The sequence below is a fragment of the Sorex araneus genome, chromosome 6 (genome assembly GCF_027595985.1).
Source record: "Sorex araneus isolate mSorAra2 chromosome 6, mSorAra2.pri, whole genome shotgun sequence".
Taxonomy (NCBI): Eukaryota; Metazoa; Chordata; class Mammalia; order Eulipotyphla; family Soricidae; genus Sorex; species Sorex araneus.
In genome coordinates this window covers 163,655,771-163,667,387 of record NC_073307.1, presented here as the reverse complement: position 1 = coordinate 163,667,387, position 11,617 = coordinate 163,655,771, and the positions used below count along the sequence as shown (strand labels likewise).

At 59.9% G+C, this 11,617-nt stretch overlaps 1 protein-coding gene across 1 annotated transcript; it reads left to right on the top strand.

Annotated features, from left to right (window-relative positions):
• Positions 1-249: 249 nt before the first annotated feature.
• BATF2 (basic leucine zipper ATF-like transcription factor 2) lies at positions 250-7,654 on the top strand. The gene is made up of 4 exons (XM_004618517.2): positions 250-387; positions 816-930; positions 2,460-2,564; positions 5,809-7,654. The coding sequence occupies exons 2-4, from the start codon at positions 892-894 to the stop codon at positions 6,436-6,438; spliced, it is 774 nt and encodes a 257-aa protein (XP_004618574.2). The 5' UTR covers positions 250-387; positions 816-891; the 3' UTR covers positions 6,439-7,654.
• Positions 7,655-11,617: the final 3,963 nt, after the last annotated feature.

Sequence of the window (11,617 nt, the reverse complement as noted above, 5' to 3'; positions counted from 1 at the left end):
AGTAAGACCAGGCTGGCCACGTGCTATTGCTCCGGCTCCCGCCACAAGCTTTTATTATGAAACGTTTCCGGTACCCCCAAGGGCAGATAAGGATATTGCGGGTAACTGTGTTCCTGTGGAAGTAGCAGCGCAGTAGCAGGGCACGATGCGGTTCCGGCACCGCCCTCCACACCCCCTCCAACAGACGCCCTCTCTCAGGGCTTAGATTCTCCATCCCCTGTTCTGTCTCACCAGGAAATTGGACGGGAATGAGGCAGCCGCTCCTGAGGGGTACCCCTTCTCTCGCACCTGGTGCTGTGGGTTTGGGGGCGATGCTGAGAGCAACTGTGCCCCCGCCTCCTCCCTGCGTGCCGGGCCTGCCTTAGCCTGCAGCGGCTTCACCCCCAGGTGAACTTGGGGTCCTGGCACCAGGCTCTGAGCCGCCCCAGCTCAGCTCCCACTTAAGGCCAGACCCCTGGGGGTGCGGGGGAGGGGCTCAGCACAGCCTCACAGGGCCTAGCCTGGGGGGGCAGGGAACTGGGGGTCCCCACAGTCCTAGAGTCCACACCCACATGAGCCTGTGGATTTGTCCTCTAGGCTCTGTCCCTGGCCCCTCCGCACCCTCCCCATGTGGGGCCCCTCCACCCCGTCCTTAGCCCCTTCTCCCCGTGGGGACACCCCCCCAAGGGCCCCACCGGAAGGGGGCGTGGGGAGGGAATTCCAGCCTTGCACCGCCCAGAGGGATTCTGAGCAGCCCTGGCTTTAGGGGAAAGTGAAACTGGTCTTGGTGGGGGTGGAGTGGCCACCGGGGATTTAAGGCCCTGCCACTTCCTCAGCCCCCAGAGGACACAGGGAGGTCACTGCCTCCAGGGACACCCTGGACTTGGGGGAGCTGCTGTCCCCTGCCCAAGCATGCATCTCTGCGGGCCCGAGGAGCTGCTGACTGGGCTGGTGAGTGGAAGGGATGGGGGGGAGGAGCTTCGGCCCCCGGGTCCCACTGTCTAGGCAGGGAGGGGTATGCCCGGGGTCCCCAATGCCCAGGCAGGGAGGGGTGTGCCCGGGGTCCCCAATGCCCAGGCAGGGAGGGGTGTGCCCGGGGTCCCCAATGCCCAGGCAGGGAGGGTTGTGCCCAGGGTCCCCAGTACCCAGGCAGGGAGGGGTATGCCTGGGGTCCCCAATGCCCAGGCAGGGAGGGGTGTGCCCGGGGTCCCCAATGCCCAGGCAGGGAGGGGTGTACCCGGGGACCCCAATACCAAGGCAGGGAGGGGTATGCCTGGGGTCCCCAATGCCCAGGCAGGGAGGGTTGTGCCCAGGGTCCCCAGTACCCAGGCAGGGAGGGGTGTGCCTGGGGTCCCCAATACCCAGGCAGGGAGGGGTGTACCAGGGTCCCCAGTACCCAGGCAGGGAGGGGTATGCCTGGGGTCCCCAATGCCCAGGCGGGGGTGTGTGCCCGGGGTCCCCAATGCCCAGGCAGGGAGGGGTGTGCCGGGGTCCCCAATGCCCAGGCGGGGGGGGGTGTACCATGGGTCCCCAATGCCCAGGCAGGGAGGGTGTACCGGGGTCCCCAATACCCAGGCAGGGAGGGGTGTACCTGGGGTCCCCAATGCCCAGGCAGGGAGGGGTGTACCAGGGTCCCCAGTACCCAGGCAGGCTGGGGTGTGCCCGGGGTCCCCAATGCCCAGGCAGGGGGGTGTGCCCGGGGTCCCCAATGCCCAGGCAGGGAGGGGTGTGCCGGGGTCCCAGCTCTACGCCCAGGGGTTCCGCCACGCCCCTCCAGCCTCGCTGTCCAGTCCTGAACAGTCGGGTGGTTAGAATGAGGAATTCGCGTCTGAGGCGCCTTCTGACCCGCCGTGATGAGAGCTCTCCTCTCGCCCTGAGTTCCGGGGTGGGGGTGCCCCTTTCCCGGCCAGCTCCCGGAGGCCACCTTCATCCGAGCCGAAAGCCCAGGGCCAGAGCCCCCGCCTGGGCCCCCCTCAGGACACCCGCCCCAAGGATGACTGCGGGAAATGCATGGCCCTCAGGTCCCCACTGTCCCCCTCTTGCCTGAATGATTTCCCGGGACCCCCAGGCAAGGCAGGGACCCTTGAGCCCGGGGCAGGTCACCGCCGTCCCTGAGTCAGCAACTCCTCATCCACTGGAGGGGCGGCCTGCTGGGAGGGGGCGCGGTGGGCTCTGCGGGCCGCTGTGCCCCCCTCTCCGTGCCAGACCCCGGGAGGCACCCTGTGAAAGTCCAGGAAGAGGGGTCAGGCTGAAGCCAGGTGGCAGCGCACCCCGGGAAGGGCGAGACTGGAGCCAGCGGGCAGGAGGGTGTGGGCGTGGGTGGGCAGCCCAGCGCCCAGTGGCGAGCGTGGCCTCCCAAAATCTGGGCTGTGAGCTGGACACGTGGAGGCCCCAACTCCAGGGACAGGCTTTGATGCCGGGAGCAGCTGGGAGCAAGCCCTGCAGGAGTCCCCTGAGCCCGCCCCCCGCCCCCCCCACAGTGCCCCTCGGAGCAGCAGAAGCAGCTGAAGAAGAAGCAGGCGAGCCGGGTGGCGGCCCAGCGCAGCCGGCAGAGACACACGGACAGGGCGGACGCCCTGCACCAGGTGGGCCCCCCACGGACCTGACCCGCCCACTCCCCCTCCGCTGCCCCTCGCCTGGACATTCCTGGGGGCTGAGCTCAGGGCACAGCCCGGGAGGTGCATCCTGACACCCCCAAGCAGGGGGCGACGGGAAGCGAGAGCACGGGGGGGGGGGCGGCCAGCACAGTCCCTGCCCAGGTGCCCCCCCAGCCCGAGGGTGCTCCCCATGATCGCCCCGGGGCTCTGAGGGCGTCACCGGGACCACCCAAGGCCAAGTCAGGCTCAAGGTCATGACACGGGCGTTGGTGGCCAGTGCCACTATGGTCTCTTCCTTCTCTGAGCTCCACGGGGGTCGTTCCCCAGGGCAGGGACAGTCCTATCTGCATGCCGGGCATGACAGGAGGCAGGAGCCCATGGGGAAGAGTTGTGGGGGGCTCCCCTGGCACTTACATATTTTGTTTTCTTTGGGGGTCAGCTCTGGCAGTGCTCAGGGGCTGCTCCTGGCTCTGTGCTCAGGGATCACTCCTGGTGGGGCTCAAGGGACCATATGTGGTGTCAGGAATTAAACCCGGCCGGCCACACGCCAGGCAAGCGCCCTCCGCACTGTGCCCAGAAAGCAAAAAAAAAAGAAAAAACAGAAATGTCCACTGAGCATCTCTGCCGTGGCAGGCTTACCTGTAAGCACTGGAGATACCGCTGGGAACACAGAAAACCCCCACAAACACACACACATGCATGCACATGCACACACACACACATACACCCATGCACACACACGTGCACACATACACTCGCATGCATGTGCACACATGACTCAGAGTCTCCTGCTTCTGAGTCAGACCAAAACACCTCCAAGAAGCATGTGGGATATTGGAGAGATGCTCCAGGGAGAGGCACGGCGACAGGAGGGCGACAGGAAGCCAGAGGGGTGCAGGGAAGATAGCTCGGGCGGGCGGCAGTGAAGAGCAAGTGAATGAAGCAGAGACTGAGTGGGCGGCCTTCTTTCTGCAGGTGAAATCTTTTGTTCGTTGGGGGCCTCACCCAGCAGTGCTCAGGGCTTATTCCTGGCTCTGTGCTCAGGGAGCACTCCTGGCGGGTTTCAGATCGTGTGTGTATCATGGATTGAACCCAGGTCTGCAGCATGCCAGGCAAATGCCCGACCCACTGTACGATCGCTCCAGCCCCTGAACTGGTCTTGAAGAATCCTTACCTTTCTGTGTTGGGGCTACACCTTGAGGTGTTTAGGAGATACCTGCTCAGGGCGGGGGGTTACTCTGGGATCACACGGGGTCTCCCTGCCCCCTGCACACCCGAGCCCGTGCTCCTGCCCACTGGGCTCTCTCTAGCCCCAAGGACTGGTTTAAAGATCTGGGGCCAGAGCAATAGTAGACAGTAGGCTGTTTGCCTTGCATGCGCCAGCCAGGGTTCGATCCCCGGCATCCCAGGTGGTGCACTGAGCTCTCCAGAAGAGATTCCTGAGCACAAATTCAGTAGTACTCCCTGAGCACTGCTGGGTGTCACATAAAGACGTAGCAATAAGAATAACAACAACAATAATAATAACATTCATCTGCAGGGCCAGTGGCAGGCTTACCTGTAGGGTTTAAGCAGGAGGACTCATGCCTAGTATGTGTGAGGCCCCGAGTTCCGGTCCCTGGCACCCCAGACACCCTCCCGCACCACCAGCTTCAGGCCCAGTGTCCCCCAGGCACCCCAAGCATCCCCGGGAATGACCCTGGGCCTCCAGCACTGCCAGGTGTGGCCCCTACAGAATAGTGGGGCCAGAACAATGACGTCACAGGTAGAGTGCTTGCCGTGCACGTGGCTGACCCGGCTTCAATCTCCTCGGGAACTATATATGTGCCCACAGGAGTAATTCCAGAGCACAGAGCCGGGAGTAAACCCTGAGCACTTCTGGTGTGGCCCCCAAACCCAAACAAGTGAATAAATCAATCAAAATAAAAATAGAAATCAAACATCAACCGCAGAGGACAGCCTGGGAGTGGACTGGAGGCAGCTCTGAGGCACGCCGGGACCTTGAGGCCCAAATCTGAGCAGTGTTTGTATGTTAGACGCTTCGCACTTCAGGTCAGGCAGTCGCCTTGCGTGAGGCCAGCACCGCCAGGAGTGATCTCTGAGCACACGGGCAGGAGTAAGCACGGAGCAGCACCAAGTGTCCCAATAAACAAAAAGAAAGAAAGAAAAAAAGAGAGGAAGGAAGGAAGGAAGGAAGGAAGGAAGGAAGAAAGAAAGAAAGAAAGAAAGAAAGAAAGAAAGAAAGAAAGAAAGAAAGAAAGAAAGAAAGAAAGAAAGAAAGAAAGAAAGAAAGAGGGATGGAGTGATAGCACAGCGGGTAGGGCGTTTGTTTTGCATGCGGCCGACCCAGGTTCGAATCCCAGCATCCTATATGGTCCCCTGAGCACCGCCAGGGGTGATTCCTGAGTGCATGAGCCAGGAGTGACCCCTGTGCATCGCCGGGTGTGACCCAAAAAGCAAAAAAAAAAAAAAGAAGGAAAGAAAGAGAAAGAAAGAAGGAAAGAAAGAAAGAAAGAAAGAAAGAAAGAAAGAAAGAAAGAAAGAAAGAAAGAAAGAAAGAAAGAAAGAAGGGAAGAAAGAAAGAAGGAAAGAAAGAAGAACTGCCTTGCAGCTTCTTCTCTTTGCCGCCTTCCCTGGTGCGGGGATTTTGCCAGGGTCAAACACTGGAGCTGGGGTGTGGCAGGGAGTCCCTATGCCTTCATGGTGGAGTTCCCACATTCCTGGGTGTGTGCTGGGGCCTGAGCTCTCCCCCTGAGCTCCATCGCTGCACCCCAGAAACACTACGGGGAGCAGCACTTAGTGCAACAGAACTTCAGTGCCAGTTCGAGCCGCCAGCCCATACAAACATCCCCCTGGGAGGGGACTTCTCGGGGCAGTGACATCCCAGGCACCTAGGGGGCGGGGTGCTGGCAGAGGAGGTGGGGAACGTGGGGAGCACCCCGAGTCCATCTGAAGGAAGTGAGGAACAACAGGCCTAGCCGTGGAGGCTGGGTAGCTGGAGGGGTGCGCCGGGTACCCCTGCACGGGAGTTGGGCTCCCAGGACCGGAGGGTGGATGGTTTGGGGGGTCCACCAGTTAGGGGGCTGATGGCCGTCCTGGGCTGGGGAGCTGGCCCGGGCTGGGGAGACCAGCGGGGGGGTGGCCCTTGTGCCCGAAGTCTCGCAGCTGGGTGGGGGGTGCAGGGCTCGTGCGGGGCCCCCCCGCAGGGCTGATCCCCCCCCTGCACCCACAGCAGTACGAGTCTCTGGAGAAACACAACCAGGCGCTGCGGAAGGAGATCCAGGCGCTGCAGGACGAGCTGGGCAGGTGGAGCCGGACCCTGCAGGAACACGAGTGTCTGTGCGTCACGGACTGCGCTGCCCGCGCACCCCCACTGCCCACTGGCTCCTGGGGCCAGGCGGGGCAGCCCCCCGGCCCCACGCCCCTCGGACAGCACTGCAGCCAGGAGCAGCCGGGCCTGTTCCCCTCACCCCCAGTCTCCTCCGCTCCCCACCTGCCGCCCCACAGCGCCCCCAGCCTCCTCCTGTCCCCTCCGCCCTCACTGTCCCTCGGCCCTGCCGGCCCGACACCCCCCCACGCCCAGCCGACCTCAGCCAGCAGCGCCGGCCGGCTGAGTCCATTCTCCGAGCTCAGCGCCCTCCTGCCCTGCCTGGCTGCCCCTCCACAGACCCTGGGGCAGAAGCAGCCCCTGAGGGTGAAGACGGGGACCTCCCCCTTCTGCCCTTCGGTGGATCCGGAACTGGCGACCCCGCAGGACCAGCAGCACCCCATTTCCACAGCTGCACGCTGGCTGGATGAGGACCCTGGCCCCCAGCCGCTCCTGGCCTTTCCCCTGCTCTCCTCTGCTCAAGTCCACCTCTGACCAAGCTGGGCGCCCCCTCCACAGGCCTGGGTGCCCACTGCCCTCTGGAAGCTGCCCTGTGTGTCCACCACCCTGCCAAGGCCCAGTCAGTGTCCCTGTCTTAACATGACCTCGTGGACATGCGGCAGAATGCAAATGATCGTGCCCCCTTGGCAGATAGGGAGAAAGGCCCGGAGAGGTCAATCAACTTTTCTGACCTCACACAGCCCTTCCTGGCCACCTGAATCACCACCCTCCGCCCCTATTCTTCTGTGGGATCCTGACCCAGGGGGGCTGTGGGGTGAGGCTTAGGTGCTGGGCGTGGACGAGTTCCTCCGTCACTGCGATTGCCGAGGCAGAGGGGCCCCCGGCTCCCGCAGCCCCGCCCTGGCGGGGGCCAGTCCAGAGTCCATAGCTGGGTGGGGAGGCCCTGCGGGAACCGGATGGCAACTCTTCCCTGGGTGGGGTTTCAGAGTGGAGGAAATGAACCTGTGAGTGGGCGCAGTTCCCCTGGAATGTCTCCAGAGGGGGTGCTAGGTGCAGGGAGATTCTGCAGGGGAAATCCTCCAGGCTTTTCCCCCCCTGGGCTCCCTGTAGTCGCTGTCACCCCCCCACCCCAACCCCAGGGTCATGGGCTGGTGGCCTTCCCAGAATCACTCCCATCACCCACAGGAAGAGGCGGGGCTTCCGGGAGCCACTCCTGTCCCACACAGGAAAAGGCGGGGCTTCTGGGAATTAATCATGTCCCGCACAGGAAGAGGCGGGGCTTCTGGGAATTAATCATGTTCCACACAGGAAGAGGCGGAGCTTCTGGGAGCCACTCCTGTCCCACACAGGAAGAGGCGGGGCTTCTGGGAGCCACTCCTGTCGTTCCTGGGAAAAATTGGGAGCGAGGGAGGGTAGGGCCAAGGGCAAGATTATATTTAAGCAAGTTCTAGGCTCAGACCTGGCAGGGGTGGACCCCGTGTCCTCTCTCATCCCTGGGCAGTCCGTGGAGCCTTGTTATCCTCAGGCCCCTCCCAGCAGCATCCCTCCCTGCCCGGGACCTGATGACAGGTGTCAAGAGTGGCGGAATCTTGGCAGGGGCCCGGCTCGAGGGTCACCCCCAGGCACTGGGATGGGAGCTGCAGCCCTTCCCCCCTCCCCATCTCCGGTGCATGAAGCAGCCAGTGTACCCCAATGACTCCCTCGGGGCGCCGAGCTTAGGTCTCCCACATTCCTGATGGCCAATAAAGGGTTTCCCACTTCTCTCTGCCTTGGCTGCTTGACCCAAGCTCCACTCAGAACCCGCTCTGCAGAAACCAAAGCGTCTTTGATTTATATATATGTATATATACATACATAATTTTTTAATAATGTAGGAGTACTGCTATTTGTTCAGACCAAAGCGTCCTTAAGAGAAGAGGGACGCATCTGGACCTTAGAAGTGAGCCATAGCTGCGAACCCACCCCGGGCCCCCATGGCGGGGGTGGGGGGGAAGCGGGCAAAGGGCCCAGCCAAGGGGCTTCATACAGCCCGGGTGGGCGACCGCCTCCTGGGGCCGAACCTCTCAGTGCAGGGGGAAGGGGAGAACACGAGCCTGTCACACACGAGGCCTGTCCTCTAAGGCCTGGTCACCTGGTTCCCCAAGTGGAGCGATGGGAGGAGCCAGGGGGCTGCTGGCTGGAGGCTGGGGGGAGGGTCGGGCAGGCTGATGTCAGGACTCCAGGGTGGCAGGAGGTCTGGTTGGGCCTGGTCTGTCACGCTAACGTGTTCCAGGCGGGCTCTGTTCTCTTCGGCCTGATGTGACGATGCTGCTTCCTGCCCAGTGGGTAGGTCCTGTCCCCACCCCTCACAGGAGGAAGCGGAGGCCAGACCTCAGTCCCAAGGCCTGGGACAGGGGAATCGGGGACGTAGGGGCAGTTGCCTGCATCTTCTCTGTCCTTCCCCTGTGGGTCCCATCAGACTTGCTGATAGACAAGTCAGGATAATTAAACTTCACCTTGTTTTTTTTGGGTCACGCCCAGCAATGCACAGGGGTCACTCCTGGCTCATGCACTCAGGAATCACCCCTGGTGGTGCTCAGGTGACCATATGGGATGCCTGGATTTGAACCCGGGTCGGCCGCGTGCAAGGCAAACGCCCCTACCCACTGTGCTATCACTCCAGCCCCTTCACCTTGTTTTTGTTTGGTTTTGGGTCACATCCAGCAATGCTCAGGAGTTACTCCTGGTTCTGTGCTCAGGGATCACTCCTGGCAGTGCTCAGGAGATCATATGGGATGCCGGGGATAAAACCAGATTGTCTGCCTTCAAGGCAAGCACCTACCCACGGTGCTATTTCTCCAACCCCTAAACTTCACCTTTCAAAACAATTTCTTTTTGGTTTATCTTGAGCTACGTCTGGAAATGCTCAGAGGTTTCTCCTGACTCTGTACTCAGGGGATCACTCCTGGTGGTGCTCTGGGGGTCATATGGGATCCCAAGACTTGAACCCAAACTTGGGTCTGCTGGGAATCGGCCGCATGGAAGGCAGATGCCCTACCTGCTGTGCTATCACTCCAGCCCCAAGAGGGAGCTTCTTGAACGAGGCTGTGAGTAGATCCCCAGGAATCCCTGAATGTCGACATTTTGGCTACCGGGGTCCCATCAGCCTTGGCCATGGCTGAGTATGTCATTGACAGCCGCATCTGTCCCATGAACGACTCCCAAACTGGGTGGCTGCAGACAAGAACTGAGTGCTGGGCTGGAGAGATAGCACAGCGGGTAGGGCGTCTGCCTTGCACGCGACCAACCCGGGTTCGAATCCCAGCATCCCATATGGTCCCCTGAGCACCACCAGGGGTGATTCCTGAGTGCAGAGCCAGGAGTAACCCCTGTGCATCGCCGGGTGTGACCCAAAAAAGCAAAAAAAAAAAAAAAAGAACTGAGTGCTGAAAGGGGGCAAAGGGATATACCTGAGGCCCTTTCCATATCTGTATTGCAAACCATAATGCTCAAAAGAAGAGAGAGAGAAGAGAGGAGAGAGAAGAGAGAGAGCAGTTGAGAGAGAGAGAGAGGAGAGAGAGCGAGAACAAGAAGAAAAGTGACCGCCACAGGCAGGCTGGAGGGCAGGAAGGGAAACTGGGGACATTGGTGGCGGGAAATGTGCACTGGGGTGGTGACGGTGTTGGAAAATTGTATGAAACCCAACTATGACTGAAACCCAATCAGGAACAACTTTGTAACTGTGATTCAATTAAAAGCAAAACAAAAACCCTGCGTGGTTGCAACAAGGAATGTTTACCATCCCCAGTTCTGTCTAGGAAGAAGTGGGCGTGGCTCAGCAGGGCCTGAAGGCGGGGCTCTCATAGATGCCAATCAAAGGGGGCTCCATCTCCCCGTTGTAGGCTGTCACCTAGAGACATCTGATCTTTGTCACATGGGACTCTCCCTGGGGCAGCTGGCCCTGGCAGCTGGCTCCTCAGAGCAAGCAAGCTGGCAAGCCAGCAAGCACGTGCAATGCCAGAGGCAGCTTTCATGCCCCGTTCTCCAAAATGTCAACCTGGCCCCTTTTCTGTATTTAACTCAAGGCAGGAGAGTTGTTAGATGCAGTCATGCTCAAGGGATGGGGCTGATACAGGCCAACGTGGGTTCAATCCGCAGCGCCCCATATGGTTCCCCGAGAACAGCCAGGAATGATCCCTGAGCATAGAGTAAGCAGTGTCAGGTGTGACCCAGAAACCAAAAAGCAACGAATACCCTCCCTACCAACTGCCACACTAGCCTGCCTGTCACATACTCAAATCCCACATCAGCACAGCATCTAACACCAGGGCTGGCAGATAATGTGCGAATAAGTTCCTGGGACGTGCCACAGGCTGAACTGAAGGTGAAAAACTGGTTGCGCAGAGCCATGGCTGATGGGAGATAGCCCCCTGCCCTGCCCCGCGCTGAGAGAGAGCATCAACTGCAGGGGAAGAGGAATTCCCAAGTCCAAGGACACTTCCCATGGGACTGCATGCCTGTCACACCATTCCAAGTCGCAGACACTCTCATCACAAGGTTTTGGTCGGGGCTGGGCTGCATGGGCCCGAGCTTGTGGTCAGCTATGCTACTGAGGCATGCCTCTATCCTCTACTTGCAGCCCTGCCGCTTTTGAAATGTCTGTTAAACAATTCGGGACTTGGGGCTGGAGCGATAGCCCGGTGGGTGGGGCATTTATCTTGCACGCGGCCGACCTGGGTTCGATTTTCAGCATCCCATATGGTCCCCCGAGTACCTCCAGGAGTAATTTCTGAGTGCAGAGCCAGGAGTAACCCCTGTGCATCATGAGGTGTGACCCAAAAAGCAAAAAAATAAAAACAAGACATGCGTACTTTATCGAGATAAATAAGGAGCTAAGACAGGAGGCTGAAGTGATAGCAGGTAACTGTTGTGGCAGCTGGCCCGGGTTTTGATCCCTTGCATCCCATATGCGCCCACCATGAACAATGAACACCATGAACAGAGCTAGGAGTAAGCCCTGAGCCATTTCCAGGTATGGCCCCCGAACAAACACAGCTATATAACAAAGGCATGTACAACAGGAGGAAGGCAGTAGCTTAGGATGTCTGCCTAGCAAGCAGACAGTCACAGACTCAAATCTCGCATGTTCTCTCTGAACCCAACGTAATTTACTGATGCTGTCTGCCGTCCCCAGCATCCAAGTGATTTTTGGTTCCTACTACAGCATTAGGTGTGTCCACACCACCAAAAGGAGTGAGAACCCCCAGTGGTGAGCCCCACACCATCACGTGTACGTCAGCCGAGAGCAAGAGCCCCAGCGAGCCCCTGGCAAGCACCATGACTGAGGAAGGCAAAGCCTGGCGAGTGCTGTGGCCAGACACGCGCGAGCAGCACGGCAGGTGTGGGCGTGACTCCATGTCTCAGCAAGAGCCGCACCAATGTGGGCCAGAGACAGTACAGGGGGTGCGATGCTGGCCTTGCTCACAGTCGACCCCGGTTTGAATCCCCAGCACCGCCTGTAATCCCCCAAACCCCTCCAGGAGTGGTCCCTGAATACAGAGCATGGAGGAAGCCCTGAGGACCACTGGGTGTGGCCCAAAAAGCAAAAGAAAAATCATCCTTAAATATATATATATATATATATATATATACAGGTGCTGGAGTGATAATACAGTGAGTAGGGTGCTTGCTTTGCATATGGCCAATGTGAGTTCAAAACCCAACAACCCATATG